The sequence below is a fragment of the Pagrus major genome, chromosome 5 (genome assembly GCF_040436345.1).
Source record: "Pagrus major chromosome 5, Pma_NU_1.0".
Lineage (NCBI taxonomy): Eukaryota > Metazoa > Chordata > Actinopteri > Spariformes > Sparidae > Pagrus > Pagrus major.
The window spans coordinates 7,354,009-7,372,053 of NC_133219.1; the positions used below are offsets into that span (position 1 = coordinate 7,354,009).

The 18,045-nt window shown below is 41.2% G+C and overlaps 2 protein-coding genes across 2 annotated transcripts in view; both read left to right on the forward strand.

Moving 5' to 3' along the window:
• The first annotated feature begins 2,204 nt into the window (after positions 1–2,204).
• slc20a1a (solute carrier family 20 member 1a) lies at positions 2,205–11,737 on the forward strand. Its single transcript, XM_073465297.1, has 11 exons — positions 2,205–2,329; positions 3,855–4,460; positions 4,586–4,726; positions 4,838–4,923; positions 5,671–5,767; positions 8,038–8,157; positions 8,407–8,613; positions 8,768–9,239; positions 9,323–9,508; positions 9,594–9,678; positions 11,202–11,737. Exons 2-11 carry the CDS (start codon positions 4,109–4,111, stop codon positions 11,355–11,357), a joined length of 1,902 nt encoding a protein of 633 aa, XP_073321398.1. The 5' UTR covers positions 2,205–2,329; positions 3,855–4,108; the 3' UTR covers positions 11,358–11,737.
• A 3,913-nt stretch (positions 11,738–15,650) lies between these two features.
• dtx1 (deltex 1, E3 ubiquitin ligase) overlaps positions 15,651–18,045 on the forward strand; it is a 55,667-nt gene continuing 53,272 nt past the window's right edge. Inside the window, exons 1-2 of the mRNA XM_073466986.1 lie at positions 15,651–15,919; positions 16,373–16,972. Of these exons, the coding sequence (XP_073323087.1) occupies positions 16,714–16,972 (259 nt within the window). The 5' untranslated portion in view covers positions 15,651–15,919; positions 16,373–16,713. The remainder of the gene's footprint in view (positions 15,920–16,372; positions 16,973–18,045) is intronic.

Below are 18,045 nucleotides of genomic sequence, written 5' to 3' on the forward strand. Positions count from 1 at the left end.
TAATGTCTGTGGTTTGTACAGTATATGTTTTGGCACCGTCCTTCACAAGTTAATGTTTGGCCACAAATTTCTTACTCTCTGGATGTCAGTGTAGCTGATCTGAGCTGAAGAAAGCTTGACAAGAAATTCAGCTTACCAACATCAACTGATAGAACACTTGTTTAATATGACACAGGATGTGCTCGCTGCCCCCTTTTTTCTGACGAGCACATACAAACAACTCAGAAATGGTGCAGATTCTCTGCCACTTTCACATTTCGTTTCTCAAGCAGTGTGAGTCACAGAGATTTGGACCTGTCACATGCTCTGGAAAGGTCAAAATGTTCCACACGATCCAAACGACATCATCCAGCAGACACTTAATAAATGAGTAATGAAGAGGAACTCATCAGCAGATTTGGAGGCAATGTAGCATCTCGGAAAAAGAGTCAATTCTGCTGACAGTGAAAGCGGCCTGTCAGTCGGGAGGAGTTTCTCAGTAAAGTGAGTACTTATAACAGGTTGATGAGTAACATCCTGTAGTATGTGACTGTTGCTTCGCGTTTTGCTTAGGTACACCTGCTTCCTAGGCTGTGCACACAACAGGTGATCTCACATCCACTAAACTTTAGTTCAGTTTGGTCATATTGTAGCAGAATGCATATTTCTGTGGAGGGAATTCTTAAACACTCTTGTGGCAAGAGATGGACGAGGAGAAAGAGACTCAGGGAAAGAAACAAGACTTTCTTTAAAAGTCTATAAAAGGAAAGAGGTTTTTATAATGTTAAACGATCAGTCATTTTCTCATCAGTCCACAGTTACATCTGGAGTTTCACAGCAAAACAGTGCTGCAATATTCTGCTAAACAACACAGAAGGCTCTGAAATTGTCAGCCAGTGGAATTTGCTTGTAAATGTAAAGCTGTTACTCAGAATTGTGTGTTGTTTTTGCACCCCTTAAATACACAGTAGCTTTAGCGCTTCAAAGGATATAGTCACCCAAAAATGAAAACTGAGTCATTATCTTCTCGCCCCCATGCTGATGGAAAGTGAGGGGAAGTTTCACAATCCACAAAATATTTTTGGAGCTTGACAGCAAAACAACAACTGAAGTAGCTCGGGACTTGTTTTAATGCGTAAATAAACAATAAACAATAAAAAGAACAACAACCATAAAATGGCTCCATACAGGTCATGCAGCGTAATCCAAGTCTCTGGAAGCCCGAGATCTCACATTGATTTGAAAAGACATTATTTACACCCTTCTTCAGCCCAGATCTTGACTGTAGCTACCAAGCTAAAAGCGTTAGTGTGCACCACATCTGAGGTGGGTGCACAAGTTCAACCATGAGGATGTAAATAACATGTTTTCAAATTAATTTGGGCCCTTGGGACTTCCAGACACTTGGGTTAGGCTGACAGAGCCATTTTATGTTTATTTCTATTTTAATTTTTTTTATGTTTTAGAACAAGTCCCCAGATAGGTCAGTTGTTTCAAAAAAGATGCTGCAACACTGTTTTGCTGTGAAGCTCCAGAAATGTTTTGTGAACAACGAAACCTGCCTGACTTTCCATCGGCATGGGGCTGCATTTTAACTTTGGTGTACTTTTCCTTTAAAAATATGCTACTTTAGCTTTGGCTCTGCTATCTGTAAAGTTACTAGTAACTACATTTTAATAAAGTCAAATAAATGCAGTGGAGTCAGATCATTTTTGGGTGAACTGCTCTTTTAATTGGAATTAAAAACACGAAGTTTGGCCGGTAGGTGGCACCAGAGCGGAGGCCATGTTGTTATCACCTGTGGTCACTTCATTAAATAACAATCAGCTCATTAAGCACGTGTTTCCTATTTGTACTTCCACGAAAGAAGCAACACTGGGCCTATAGATAGTTTCGAGGAATATTATGGGAACATTACTCCGATTACATAATAAACAACAAACCCTGATTACCATAAACACACCGTAGCCCAAAATGTTTTCTCCCCTCCCTCAGCACCATGAGCAGGATATATTTAGGCAGAAACAAAGGACATTTCTGTGTCTCCGCGGTGGTGAGGGGAAAACATCATTTGGGGATTTCAGGTTGAAATGAACACAACTGTAATTATTCCTCCGTGCCAACAAGCAGCTACACATTAACTTGAGACAGCAGAGGTCTCATGACTGGAGAGGCGTGTACTGAGAGCTGCTCGCATATAAAGCAGCGTGCAGCACCGGTCTGTCAAACATCACACACACTGCTGGACCTTGACACACACACACACACTGACATCCTCTCACCGAGCTGACACAGGCTGATCTCACCTCACACACACAGCTGGATCCAAACCTCCACTCCGGTCTCACCTGTGAGTATATCCCACCTGCTTTTCTCTCCTTATTCTCATTTTTCTTCTGTTTTGTCTTCGTCTTCGTCGCCATTTGAATTATGCAATAGCAGCTAAGGAGATTAACATGCCTCTGTTTTCTATACTGATGGTGAGTTTGTTCAGAATGATAATGTCCTGAATGAATGGGCCAGTTATCCAGCAGCTCTAAAGTCTTGTTTTGAAGTTTTAAGTGGATTTATTTGTGGTTTTACTACGCAACCGACATTTTTACAGACTTTGGCTGCTGCAATGATTGTTGATGAATGTTTGAGACAAAGTGCTGCAAGGACATTTTTTACACAGGTCCCCAAGATTTCATTACACAGACAGAATTCTCAGCTATTATTGGTCCAAGATCAAATCCTATTATAACACCCCAGGAGACTAAACACTGTGTAAAGGGCAAAGTCACTGTTGTACTAACAGACCGACATGTTTAATAACAATAATAATAATATATTTTATTTATAAGCGCTTTTCAAGTCACCCAAGAAAACTTTACAAAGCCAATAAAAACAGTCAGTACATAAAGAAGACAGTGATAATACAATAATGATACAAAAACAGCAAACCACATAAAACTTTTTTTTTTATTTAAAACAATTTACTTTGTCAACACAGTATTATTTATCTGGGGGTGATTGATGCTTATATAACCTGCACATTGCATCATTTATGAAGTTATTCTTCTTGGTTTTTTTTTTCAACAGTCCCCTTTATCCACATGTTTGTCCTCACTCATATAAACCAGCCACCTACTGTAAATACACCTGATTTTTTTCACCAGGATCCTGATTAATTAACACAAATGTTGAAAAACGTCCTATCTCGCAGTACTGAGTGGTGCGAATGAAGTACTTTTGAAGGCCATTCTGGAAGTTAGCGTCACCCTTGACAAAAAGCGAATGGAATTTTTGAATTGGATTTTTGATTACTGCAAAAAATAAGAATCTGTGACAAACACAAGTTTTGCTCAGCAAGACAGTCTTCACAGATGAACACCACTTTTAAAACTTTTTAACTATTAAAGAAAGTGAGAAAAATTCCTGGGTCCGCTCCAGAAGTTAATGGGTTCTCTCCTGGGCCGAGACCCATCATCTATCCAAGTCTCTGGAAATCCGTCCAGCACTTTTTGTGTAATCCTGCTGTAAAAACCGACCAGCCAACACACGTACACGTAAAATGAAAACATAACCCCTCTGGCAGAGGTAATTAACCGAGCTCCCCGCAGCCTCCTACTCAGACATATAACTCTACAGTAATTTTATGTTACAGCAATTGTATGTCAGACTTTAATGTGGCTTGCCACATAATGACTTATTACTGATATAAAGCACTTTGTTATAAAACCACTTCCCCTTGCCACAGCATGCTGTAAATCATTCCCCACAGAACAAAATGATGCTGTTTGGTTCTGGGCTTGTTAATATGTAACTTAACCTTTGTTTTTGACCCTGTAAATGAGGAATATTAACCACTAAGTCATGTGTTTGTGTTTTTGCAGTGAGTATCATCGCTGTCACAATGGGTGTCTCTCCTGCTTCTAAACCCTGTCATTTAATGGTGAAGCCTACAGATGAACTCTGCATACCAAGCTCACAAAACATTCTGACTTCTTCCCAGTTGCACCTTTAGAACTGAGCCGAGAGGTTCTTTCATCCATTCTGTTGTAGAAATTTATTTATAAAAACATATTACCTCATAAGTCGCTGTCAGACCACAATATATTAGCTTTTTTTTTATTGTTTTCATTAAATAATGATGGATACAAGTACTCTAGCAAGCCTGGCTGCTGTCACCACCATGGCTGTGGCCTCTCAGACTGACATGTCAGGCTACACGTGGCTGCTGGTGTTGGGCTTCGTCATCGCCTTCGTCCTGGCTTTCTCTGTGGGAGCCAACGATGTGGCCAACTCCTTTGGTACTGCAGTGGGCTCCGGAGTGGTCACCTTGCGTCAGGCCTGCATCCTGGCCACTATCTTTGAGACGGTGGGCTCGGTGCTGCTGGGGGCCAAAGTCAGCGAGACCATCCGGCAGGGGATCATTGACGTCCGGATGTACAACGGCTCCGAACACGTCCTGATGGCAGGGTCCATAAGTGCAATGTTCGGTAAGCATTCACATATGTTACACAGAGCTGCTTAAAAGGTGCAATAAAGACAAAGTAAAGAAGATATTTGACGAGTGAGTTTTCAGATTATGAGAAGAGGCCTCGCTCATGTTTTTGTCCCACAGGCTCTGCTGTGTGGCAGCTGGCTGCATCATTCCTGAAGCTCCCCATCTCTGGAACCCACTGCATTGTTGGAGCCACAATTGGATTCTCCATGGTAGCCAGAGGTCACCAAGGGGTCAAATGGATTGAGATTCTGCGCATTGGTGAATAGATGTTGTTATCCGCAACGTTTCAAAAGTATTTGCTTTAACAAAAACATAATTGCTAAAAACGTATTAATCAATGTTCTTTCAAATGTCTTTTGATCTCCAAAGTGGCCTCCTGGTTCCTGTCACCTGTGCTGTCAGGCATCATGTCAGGAGTCCTCTTCTATTCTGTCCGCAAATTCATTCTGAACAAGGTGAGTCTAATCCTTAAACTAACTAGTGGACATGGTTGATTGTGAGTGTAATTTTAAGTAACTAATGGTAAATAAAGTCCTCAGAAGTACCAGTATCACAATATAAAATACTCCATTACAAGTTAAAGTCCTGTATTTAAAGTATAGGCTAAATTAAAGGTGCACTATGTAGTTTTGTAGAAGACATTTTAATCAGAAGAGAAGGATCTTCACTGACTGATTTGTTTTTTTCTTAAACAAACTTAATAAACAAACTCTCTTTGTTTTCATGACTGAATAAACTGATTAAACAAACTGACCTTTTGTTTACATTTGGCAGACCCTGCCACCCTCCTAACAGTCTTCTGGGGACCTTTTTTTCATCTGAGACCAGCTTGTTTATTGAGTTATGGAAAAACATAATATTTCTGAGTTTGTATTATTACCTCATTAATATTCTGAATGTTAAAATTCTGAGTTTGAATTTCTTCTCCAAAACTACATATCGCCCCTTTTAATGACAATGTATTGGTACTATTATCAAAAAGTCTAAAAGAGGTCATGTGTCAGATATGGCCAGAATTTAAAACGTTCAGAAATTACTATTATCTGCAGAATGTGGAGGAACAACAGTGTTGCAATATGCAAAGATGTTTATGTAATGTGACGTCTACAGAAGTTGCTTGCAGAAGCATGCTAACCAGCTAGCTAGCTAGCTAAGTAGGTTTATATATGACATAGACATGTCTCACACACTCATCTCCACAGGCTGACCCCGTCCCCAACGGCCTCAGAGCTCTTCCTGTCTTCTATGCGATCACTATGGGCATCAACCTCTTCTCCATCATGTTTACAGGAGCACCACGTGAGTACCGTGTCCATACATCCACCCATGATTGTTTTGACTCTCCCTCACCACACTGCTCTAGCACAGCAGCTGTTGAAAAGCCGGGAGCGAGGTGAGGTCTGAATAAAGTTTCATTGGAGACACAGAGGACATAATGATCTCAGGAATGACCAAAACATGCATAATCAGATTTTTTTTTTTACATGAAATTTTTCCTAATTTCCGTCATCCGTCTGCTAAACTGTTCCTTTAAAGATAACACCAGTGAAAACCCCCCCAGACACATATTAAGACAGGACTGCAGAAGACTTAAACCAACAAGTATAAAGAAAAAGCAGTTGAATGGGAATTTAAGAATGATACAACTATTAAAAGGACAATTTCCACTCCTTTTTGTTTCATTTGCAGGATTGAACTTATCAAGAAGTCAACTGGCCTGGGCCCTTCACTGAAGGCTGCAGGCCGGTGTGTGGTCAAGGAATATAACACACCATAACTCCTGCTATGCAGAGTGCACTTCTCACAATGATACTGCACACACATGTTCCAGCCAACACTTTATTTCATGACACAGACACAGAAAGAACAATATTTTCTGCCTACACACGTCAGCTGTGTATGGAAGAGTGTTTGTGTGGCTTCTCAGCCATGTTGCTGATGAAAGTCGCTGCTTTCACCACATGGTTTTTTATTTGTTGTTAACCTGCTGTTGTCTACAAGAGCAAACAGGTAAGTCGTAATAGGGAAAAGTCAATATTGTCATACTAACCTGCCATTTAACAGTAACAGCAGTTTAGTCTTTAAAGAAAGGTGGAATAACTAGAAGTGTGAGTGTGCTCTCAGTATACTATCACTTGGCTGCAAGGCTGGTCTCTTCCTCACTATCTAACTGGTTGAGTGTGTTCTCTTGCTGATACTGCCGTCTGACAAACCGAAACACTGGAGCAGACCATGGAGACATGTTGTCCAGTTTTGACATGTCACATGGCAACAGCTCATGAGATAGAAGAGGTGTGGATACTCTGGAATAAATTATCATGTTTAACTTCTTGGAACTGTTGCAAAATGTAATATGGGTCATGCTCCTAAAATGTGTCAGACTGTTTAGGTGTACAAAAGTACATTTACTTAAGTACTATGCTTAAGTCCAACGTTGAGGTATTTCCATTTTGTGCTACTTAATACTTCCACTCCACTACATTTATTTGATAACTGTAGTTGCTAGTTACTTCATAGATTACATACTGCATCAGATCCGAAGTAGTGCAACAGGAACAGGTCACCCAAAAATGAAAATTCAGTCATTATCTACTCACCCCCATGCTGATGGAAAGTTAGGTGAAGTTTCATAGTCCACAGAACATTTCTGGAGCTCCACAGCAAGACAAAGTTGCACGGTCTCTTAAACAACCAAATCAGATGGGGCCTTGTTTTAAAATGAAGAAAAATAACTGGAAAAAATAAAATGGCTCCATAAAGCCTGACCAACATAATCCAAGTCGCTGGAAGCCCCAGGATCCCAAATTGATTTGAAAAGATGTTATTTACACTCTTAACACCTGGTAGAGCTCGTGCACCCATGTCAGATGCAGTGCGCGGTAACACTGTTAGCTTAGCAGCCACGGTGAAGTTTTTGTCTTTAAAAAGTGTCTAAATGACATCTTTTCAAATCAATTTGCAATTTTGAGGCTTGTGGAGACTTGATTTACACCAGGTGAGCCGACGGAGCCATTGTATTTAATTACTTGTAATAATATTTTTACTTTTTAAAACAAGTCCCCATCTACTTCAGTTGTTTAGGAGAATGCTTTGTTACCACAAATTTTACCTGACTTTCCATCAGCGTGGGGCTAAGTAGATAATGACTGAATTTTCATTTTTGGGTGAACTGTTCCTTTAATTAATTTTATTCACGATAGGATAAAAAAAAAAAAAACATTGATCCCAATGATCAGAAAAATGCTGAAGATGAGACCCAATAATTGTCTAGGCTGATAATCAGTCGACATGAAATATAAACCGTATGTATAATTTACTTTTACTTTACTAAGTACTATTTGTATGACCAACCTTCACTTTAACCAAAGTAATATTTTAACGCAATATCTTAACTTTTACTCAAGTATGACATTTGGGTATTTTTTACAACCCGCTTTTTAATGCTAACAGTTTCTGTTGTCACTATTTTCAAAGAAGCAGCATCAGTTGTTAATGAATGAAACAAAAGCGTAAAGTTCCTGTTACTCTTTATCTGAGACGGAGCTCTCTCTCATGTCTTGTGTGCACAGTGCTGGGCTTTGACAGAGTGCCGTGGTGGGGTACACTGTGCATTGCGCTGGGCTGTGCCCTCGTCACAGCTTTGTTCGTTTGGTTCGTTGTCTGTCCACGGCTCAGGAAGAAAATCAAACGTGAGTAAATCACACAGACTTCCATTCACCAAATGCATTTTGAATGAAAAACTGTTTTATGCACATGGGTCAGTATTAAAACATCGAGTCAATGTGGCTGAAGTGGCGTTAAATTAACTTCGGTAAGGACAATAATGAAAATAGGGTCAGTTTTTAATTTTTTCCTTGGTTCGATAGCAAATTTTGGACTTAAACTTTTTGCCTACAATGTGACACTTGATCTCAGTTGAACACTGTAATGTACTTCAGGAGATACAGCTCCTGCTCCGTGTGAAACTCCACTAATGGAGAACAACTCCAGCAAACCTCCGTCAGCAGAGCAGCCCCCACCTCACGACCCTCGACCCCAGGCTCCTCCAGCAGAAAGTGAGAAGGTGGCCTTCAAACTTGGAGGCTCAGAGGAAGCTGATTTGGACAACAATGACATGGAAACCAAAGACCTGGATATAGGGAATGGTGAGAAATGAATGGATTGGAATAAATTACCCAATTCATGCTTCATCTGACGTTGAAATTTCGAATGTATTTCCTCAAGTGGCTGCATTCATGGAGATATACCTCACTAATTGCATTAGAATGAACATATGAACATAAACATTTTATTTCACAGGTCTGAATGGCGCTGTTGGTGCTATGATGATCACTGATCCTCACAGTGGACGCTCCCACACCATCCACAAAGACTCTGGCCTTTACAAAGATCTCCTACACAAGCTTCACATGGCGAAGGTCGGCGACTGCATCGGTGACAGTGACACAGAGGAGCGACCCATCAGGAGGAACAACAGCTACACCTCCTACACCATGGCCATTTATGGTATCCAAGGAGATCCTAAATACAAAGACCTGGAGGTTGGGCTGCAGAGAAGGTCCAGGGTGGACAGCTACAGCAGCTACAGCTCAGCGGTGACCAGCGGGAGCACAGTCCAGGATGGGAGTGTGACTCAGGAAGCTGGCCCAGACCCCGCTCTGGAGGAGGACGAGCTGGAGGTCGACCAACCAGCCGTTTCCTCGCTTTTCCAGTTCCTGCAGATACTCACGGCGTGCTTTGGTTCCTTCGCTCACGGAGGGAACGATGTCAGGTAGGCAAGAGTGGCTTTCTCCTCAGGGATTTGTGTATGTGCTGCTCATTCAGAGAACTTACAGAAGACATTGTCATCACTAGCAATGCGATTGGTCCACTGGTGGCTCTGTGGCTTCTGTACGAGAGCGGCTCTGTGGCGTCCAACTCACCAACGCCCATTTGGTTGCTTCTCTATGGCGGAGTGGGCATCTGTGCTGGACTCTGGGTCTGGGGACGAAGAGTGATCCAGACCATGGGCAAAGACCTTACACCCATTACACCCTCCAGGTATGACACACACTTATATCCTACAACAACTAAAATTCTGATATATTATTGTCAAAGTGTACCAACACATTTTCTTTCAATTTAGTGGATTCAGCATTGAGCTAGCTTCAGCACTCACAGTTGTTGTGGCATCTAATATTGGTCTTCCTGTCAGCACCACCCACTGCAAGGTAAGGAAACAAACCTCAACGCAAATGAATGAATATGATCTTCAAAAGTTGAATCAGTGTAATAAAAAATTGTATAGTCATGAAGCTAATGTTCACATCTGTTGATTAAAGGTGAAATATACGACATTCACTGGCGCTACATATCACACTAGAGCACCAGCAGAGACCACAACAAATGTGCATGTCATTAACTCAGTAAAGTTGTGAAAAGGGAAAAAGAAAGTGCCATCTGAACAAACCCTTCTAACAAAACTCACATCAAACTGTCAAATTACATTATGTTACTGCAAAGCCTAGGCTATTTCTTACTTAAAGAAGCGGTATGTAAGAATTGGCCACCCGTTGAGTTCATACTCAAAACAAAAAGCTAACTGCTAACTGCTAACTGCTAACTGCTAACTGCGGCAAATTGCAGCTGCTGTTGCCTAGTTAGCTCAGTTAGCTGTGTAGCTAGTGGTCCTATTAGCTGACTCGAGTATAACCAGACTATGAGTTCCAAGCAATGGGGGAGTGTTTAGCACAGGAGCCTTAGACCACCGAGGCTAGCTGGTTAACATGCTAACTTCAGTCAATGTCTCTGCAAAACAATACATAGAAGCCTTTCATAAAACATCAAAACTAATATTCTTTAACTTTCTGTTGATAATCTTTTAAAATGTTTTCAGAAACATATTTTAGTGGAGTATTTCACCCTAAAACTAGAAAGTTTATGACAAGTCGGCCACCATTTTGGGTCCTTTGAAATAGATGCTCATGTATCTCAGATCAAACTCTAAAATTAGGCAGTGCTGATCTAATATGAATTAAGATTCTGTTACTGCACAGCCTACTTCGTTTCTTCTTGAAATGTTTTCAAAAACATATTTTAATGTACTTTTAAGCTGTAATATGAGAAAGTTTCTTACCAGGCTGCCATGTTGACATGGGAAAGACTGCAAGGGATTCAAATGTACTAACTGTTCAAGACGCCATTACTGCACTCAGCCCAGTTGCCAGAATACATTTTGGCAACATATGTTACAGCAAACCACAGATATGTTGAAATTTTACGATTCTATAGGTTAAATTTTATGTGGTGATAACGCTGTGCTTATCCTCTGGTTAGGTTTAGCCACAGAAAACACTTGATTAAGGTTGGGGAAAACATCATGTTTTAAAATACCTGCTTCATTCGCCACAAACACAGCCTGACATGTCCCTAGGTCTTGTTTAAAACACCAGGTTCTGTTGGCACAAACACGGCAAGGACTCCTTAAAATATCCAGTGGTGTCATGCTTACAAATGTTGAAAAAACTTTCTTCAAAACTATCCAGAACTGTGGTCACTGGCTTGGCAGCCTTCTCGCCTAGCCAACTCCACCAATATCGCCTCCACCTCCTGATAACAAAGTCAGGTCATAAACATGTTATGTGAACATGATATGACATGTATTGTAGATGCAAACACGCTTTGCAGAAACGTCATACTTGTTTGCTGCTGTGAAATGTAATATTCAACCTTTGTTTTGATCATGTGATGACAGGTAGGATCTGTGGTGGCTGTAGGCTGGCTGCGCTCCAGGAAGTCAGTTGACTGGCGTCTGTTCAGGAACATCTTCATCGCTTGGTTTGTCACAGTTCCTATCTCTGGGCTGATCAGTGCCGCCATCATGGCTCTCTTCATATATGTTGTTCTGTGAGCTGTCCAGCTGCACTGTCACTTCACCTGACGGACGGCTGCCAGCAGTTCTTGTTTGACCGACAGATAAATTGGTTCCATCTGGTCTCTTCTTAATGATGTTTATGATATCATTCACGATCGTTTTAAGGTCGAGCCATCGATGACCCGTGAATGATGCAGGATCTAATAACACCAGGAGTCTGTGATCATGTATATCACTACTGTATGTATATTTGTATAAAAGCTATGTTGTAAAAATCAAAACATTCAATTTTGATTGAAAAAAAGCACAAATAACAGTTATATTCTGTTACGTATTCACATGGACTTGAACAAGGAGTTGCTTGATTTTTAAAGGATTTCAATGTATTTTACTCACTATTAAACATTTTCCACTGATTCGTATTTATTGTGTGTGCAGGTGGGCCGGTTAGTAAAAACAAAAAATGTTTTTTTATTATAAGATATGATGTTGATTGACACCTACGATTCCTGAAAGAGATTAATTTTTGTATAAATGAAAAAAACAAAGACAAACACATGGTTTATACCCTCCTAACACCATGTTTTTTATGTATTGTATTTAGGATAAATTAAGTTTAATGTTTTCAGTCATCATCATCATCAGTTTTACCTATACTGTACTGGACTATACATATACTTTGCCACTTGTGGAAGGACTTGTATAGGCTTAACCTAAAATGTGAGTAGTTTTTGTGAATTTGATATGACAAATTACCCAATAAGCAATACAGACACAAACACATGCAAGATCATGCAAGCCCATGATGTGTATTGAATAGCCCACTAGGTGTTGCTGGTATTGCAGTAGTCACAAAAAATAGTATGGTGTATTTAAATCACCTTCAGAGGTCACACTGGGAGGGTTAGTGTGACTGAGTACTAGTTGGAGTACAGCACTGGAATCACAGCTTTATGATTTTATACTGAACTCCACAATGTAGAAACAAATTAGTTTGGGCTGTTTTAAGTAGATTGTGTTCATAACAACTCTTGAGGACAACACTCTGGCAAACTGGATTCCACAGCAGCTTCCACAAAGCTGAACACAACCTCATGTTTACAGGGAGCTGAGTTTCCTGTATTTTACTAACATCAACAGGCCACACGATGGTGATGTTCTCCAAATAATTGCAAGCTTTTGAGTTGGATAAATATGGTCTCCCAGATTCTTGCTCCAAAGTAACCAACCTACTTAAAATGAGGGAGGTTTGTTTGATTTTGCATCTGTTATGTGCAACGTGAACCTGACTAATGTAGCCAAATTAAAAGCATAACTTGGAGAATTCCTTTGAAAAAACAACGTTATTCTTCACAGTTCTGCTATACTTTACTCTCCACACGTCAAGTCAGTCAGACTGCAGTGAAATGAACTTTTTACCTTTTAAAAAAGTTAATGACTCATTGACAATATCATTAATAGTTTTATCTGTCTATCTAAAGTTCATGTATAAATGTTTCTATTAATCATTTTTCTACAAGCTGTTTTTAGAGCTGTGATGATCAACAGAATGGATAAATATTTCGTCATCAATGCCAAGATCCTTGTTGTCTACATTCATGTAGTACAGGTAAGTTTTTAACATGGTTTCATTTCCAGAAGAGATGAAATGTTGTGGATTGGATGGCAGTGTGCACACGAAGGATTTGTTTCAGTAAATATGCACATGTGTGTGATGTTGGTACATGTCTGGAGCGACAGAGAGAACCGCATAAAAACCTGTAGACTAAACGAAGAGCTGGATCTTTAATAGAATGAAAATGACCGTGTAGAGATCCAGATTCAACAATGAAATAATATTTTTGTCAGGTTTTAAAGGTGCACTATGCAAATTTTGGTGGTCAGTGACAGAGACAGAAGTCTTGATACCAGAAATAACAGTTTTTGCAAGAGCTAACGTGAGTTTAAGATGTACTTTAAAGCCATATGTTTACAGAGCAGGATACATGACTATATACCCAAAGTTATAGTAGTGTACCTTTAATGCTGATTTCATAATAAATTAATTGGAACCTGTTTGTTTAATTATGGAACCACCTGAGTTTGGAGAGAAGCTACACCATCCACACAGGAGGTGTCAACAGATTGAGCTGCAGCTGACACTGTGGCACTATCAGTGTCACGTATCAGTGTAGGAACTTGACGTTTTAGGAGTAACTATCCAGAGGGGGGGAAAGGCCCCACTTCTATAAAACCCTCTATATATCTAGCCTGAAAACCAAGAGTCCATTCTGCTGATTATAGCCAGAAAGTCCTTGTTTTTTGCAGTTACATTAATTTGGCAGCAGATGGTACTGTTGTCTTATTTAGCAAGATCTACATGTGACAGACTGCAGCAACAGGCAGACCCAGACGTCAGTTAAACATGTTACATTAGTGCAACAGCATCAACAATCATCACTGAAATCATCTATAAAATGTTGATTCAGACATTTGACCTCTTTGCTTACTTTAAAATGAACAAGGAGTCAAAAAAGTAAGAGAAGGAACAGCACACCAGGAAAATAATCTAACCAAATCATCTGCGTACAAAACACTGATCATATGGGAGTTTTTAAGACTGTCCTGTCATCCATATAGAAGTTAAACATGAATTCAATAATATCTCACCCTGTGTCACTCAGTTAATGATGTGAGTAAACATGCATCATTGCTGCTATCCAGCCTGCATCATGTGATGCCAACACAGCCACCACTTTTGATTTGATATGAAGATTCTCTTCGAACGTGTACTCTTTTTTATTAAAAAAAAGTTTTCAAGGCGTCTAAAGGCATACCAACTGTAAAACTCTCAAAAAATATCTTGCTTTAAAGCAAGAATCTGTGAATATGCAATTCTGTTTATCACATTTCTCACAGTCACTTTGGAAATCATACGAGCAAGACTAATTGGTTACAATCCAAAGTCAGTACTACTGATGTGACCTATTTGATCTTTACTGACAGGAACCAACAGTACTGAGCTCATCAAGCAGACGCACCGTGAACTAGAACACCAGCAAAATAAGCTTCAGCAAGTTTTTCAACTGCTTAGATGTTCTGCAGTGTTGTGATCAGATCTGTAACGTCCTTTTATCATCTAGCTTTCTTGTAGCTTCAGATACTTCATCAGATATCATGATGAACTCAGTGAGGTCAACATTGTCCATGAATAACTGCAATGTACGAATCATAGCAATGCTTCTGCAAAATATCAATATCGTATGATATTTTTTTACTTTTCACATAGTTCTGTGAATAGTTCTAATATTTTGAGACTTGTAATTATCACCCCTCTCGTTTCTTTCAGTTATTCAAACAAGGATCCACATGTTCATCAAACCAGGTTCATGTTACAAACAGATAATCAATAGAGACAAATATGAAGGTTAGAGCTAACTGTATGACTACAGTGTTGATTTCTGGTTCATTTTACACAGACGTGCCCTCTGTGTACAGCTGACTTGTGGTTTACTGTCAGATCTAATGTACTTGTCTTGTGTATTGCTTCATCGAGAAAGGAGGACTGGAGTTACTGTTCTGATAGACTTTTTTTATGTGGCTATCAGTATTTCACTATTTTAATGTGATGGAGAGGGACTTTACTGTCGAACCTTTTGAACAGGAAAGATAAATTGGCCAGTAATATGCCTCCAAAATGCAGTAGAGTGGAATACACAGGTACAAGTACCTCAAAATTGTTCTTAAGCACAGTATTTGAGTAAATGTACTTCCACCACTGGATGTACCCATGGTCTGTTGATAGCATACATTCAGGACCCCAGGAGCCTGAGCTGTGGGCTCTGTGAAGTGCATCCATGGTCCCTGTTCTAACTGAGGGTGACAGTATGTTGTTGTTGTATCAGGTGGATGTCACGTGTCTCCCTGAATGTTTTATCAGATGCTAACATTTGTTCTGTAAAAAATAAAATATCTCCATCTGATCATCTTTGCCAAAATGCCTGAGAGGAGTTCATCTTCATCTAACATCCCTCACTTTATTCTGTCTGTATCAGCAGGGGTTTTATTTTGAAACCAGATACCGGAAGTTCTGTGTGTTTTTGTTTTGCTGTCATTGACACTTTGGATGATTTTCAACGGCTGACCACACAGGTGCGCCTGGACATTTGTGCGTAATTTGCGGGCGGCGAGAAAATGCGTGTTTACTATGTGAACGCGCGGCGTTCGGCGTTCGAGGCAGAAATGCGCGTGTACAGCGGGATGTGTGTGCGGCTCACACACTGACAGCCGTGCAACTGGGGCATGCATTCACTTTAACACAGCGGACCAACAAGCTGCTGTAGTCTGTGGCACATTCACGAGGATAAAACGACGTCTCGGTGGGTTTTTTCGTGCGGGAGCGTTGGATTAGCGGAGCTGCGGGAGGAGGAGGAGGGTTCGAAGGAAGATTTCAGTGTGAAGGAGAGGAGAAATCACAGATGTGAAGAGGCAGGTGCGTTACGAGATTTTGCACCTCGTTTATTTTTTTTCTTTCTTATTTGCAATCTGATTTTCGGCCGGAGCCCGTGAGATGCAGCCTCCACCTGACAGATGTGTGGCTCCACAACTGCAGCCTACAGGTCTGTATCAATCCATGCATGCTGCAAGACACACTGAGAAGGAGCCCTGGAGATTTAATTCTGTTTACACATCACAGAAGCAACAGAGACAGCGTCCCCTGCTCTGCCTCCACTGCACCTGAACAGCTTTGTATGTGGAAACGGCTGAGTGATATGGTGTCTGCTAGGATTATGATAGCATCTGGCTGCTGCTCTGTCCCTACCACACAAACATGATGACAATCACAGTTAGTCTGCTTCTGAAACAGCTCACAGGCTCCTGTGCATTTTCTCCTCTCACTACACTTTATAAGTAAACAGCACTGCCAGGAGCTGCAGGCCACTAATGGGACTCCAGCACAGAGCTGGTTTGTGTCATCTCCTTTGAAACAGACTGTTGAGTAATAACTCCTGGGAGACGTCACATCATTTGTTTACCAGTGTGTCCTTTTCTTCTCCTGGTCTTTTGTGCAGAGAGTGTCTCCTGTCTACCTGCCGCCGCCGTGAAGGACTGAGACTGCTACGGCTGCAAATCTCATCATCACCACCACCACCATCATCTGCCACTTCAAACACGACAACACTCGAGAGGACAGGGGCTGCTTTTGGCTGATCAAAGCACAAACAGTCACCTGTAGATGATGACTCCAGCAGAGCTGCGTGCTTGAGAGCAGCATGAGATAATTGAGAACCCCCACACTTATCGCTGAGTCTAGCTTTTTCTCTTCACCGCTGATGAAAATGTTCCAGTGTGCCAGTTGACTGGCAGGGTTGCAGAGCTGTTCGAGCCCCGAGCGCAGACACCACAGAGGAAGATGGCTCGTCCAGGATCAGGGCTGCTGGTGCCCGTCAACGGGCTGGGGTACCCTCCTCAGAACCTGGCCCGGGTGGTGGTCTGGGAGTGGCTGAACGAACACGGGCGCTGGAGGCCCTACACCGCAGCTGTTTGCCACCATATTGAGAATGTACTGAAGGGGGACGCCCGGGGAAGTGTGGTGCTGGGGCAGGTGGATGGCCAGCTCTCTCCTTACATCATCGACCTGCAGTCCATGCACCAGTTCCGACAGGACACAGGTAAGAGACGTGAAGGTTTCGTGTCACAGGTGGGGGTGTCAACTAAAGAACAGGTAGTGTGGACGTAAACACACCAGCTATCTATACATCAATACTAATGTCTGAAATAGGTAGATAAAAGAATTATGATTGGCTGCCCTCACCACAAATGATGCACATATTATTATCATATCATATTACCACACAGGGACCCATTACATTAGAGCTTGATGTGGTTGCTACACACATGTTATGTAACTTCAAGGGAAGGGGAGTCCTGAATGTCCCGTCCGCTTTGGGACTCGTGTTGACGAGCCACAGGTTGAGCTTCGGGGCGACGCAACAAACAGGACACAAAGCAGCCAGATGAGCAGTAATGTATTCATTCATGAGTGTCTTTATGCGGCTGCTGGAATGCCACGACCTTGCCAAAGGTCACCATGTTCGAGGGGGCCGAGCGTTCATCAGGCAGATGAGTGCCGAGGCTCAGTGTGACGCTCCTCACGCTCCTCAGCCTGTTGTGATATTAAAATGTGTTGTCATTGCTTTGGAGGAACGACAATCACAGGAGCGGTTGGTGATGTTGTACGCAGTCACTGTTTAAGAGACAGTGCTCATGGTTTCTGCCACGTTATCTCAGTCTACTTAACTCCACACGATGGAAAGAATACACACTATATGGAATAATCTGGTTATATATTAGAGATTGAATCAATGTCTCACTATGCCTGAATACTGAGCGGTCAAATAAAAAGTTTCTCCTCAGTTTTATGTTTTAGTTGTGTTCTGTAAGAAAGCACAAGACCAGTGTTATGGACACTGAGAGATCGATTACATCATGACATGCTCACAGTAGAGTATAGGGATGTGTGATGGGGATCTTCTTCTTCTTCTTCTTCTTCTTCTTCTTCTTCTTCTCACCTACTCTATCAGAGTTTGTAAATGCTGCTTTGTCAACTCAAAGACAGCTATGTGGCTTCATATTATTGGCTCTATTTATCTGCTAGAATTTCACCAATACCGAGAAATAGTCAATAATACCAATATCCCAGTATTGGGCTGATAATTTATCGGTCTGATATATATCAGGCGTC

What these genes read in the sequence shown, in the direction of transcription:
- slc20a1a (XM_073465297.1), top strand. Translation starts at nt 4,109, where the DNA reads ATGATGGATACAAGTACTCTAGCAAGCCTGGCTGCTGTCACCACCATG. An exon ending in CATGTTTACAGGAGCACCAC is followed by an intron (nt 5,768 to 8,037) that starts GTGAGTACCGTG and finishes TTGTGTGCACAG; the next exon opens with TGCTGGGCTTTGACAGAGTG. An exon ending in TCAGCACCACCCACTGCAAG is followed by an intron (nt 9,679 to 11,201) that starts GTAAGGAAACAA and finishes ATGTGATGACAG; the next exon opens with GTAGGATCTGTGGTGGCTGT.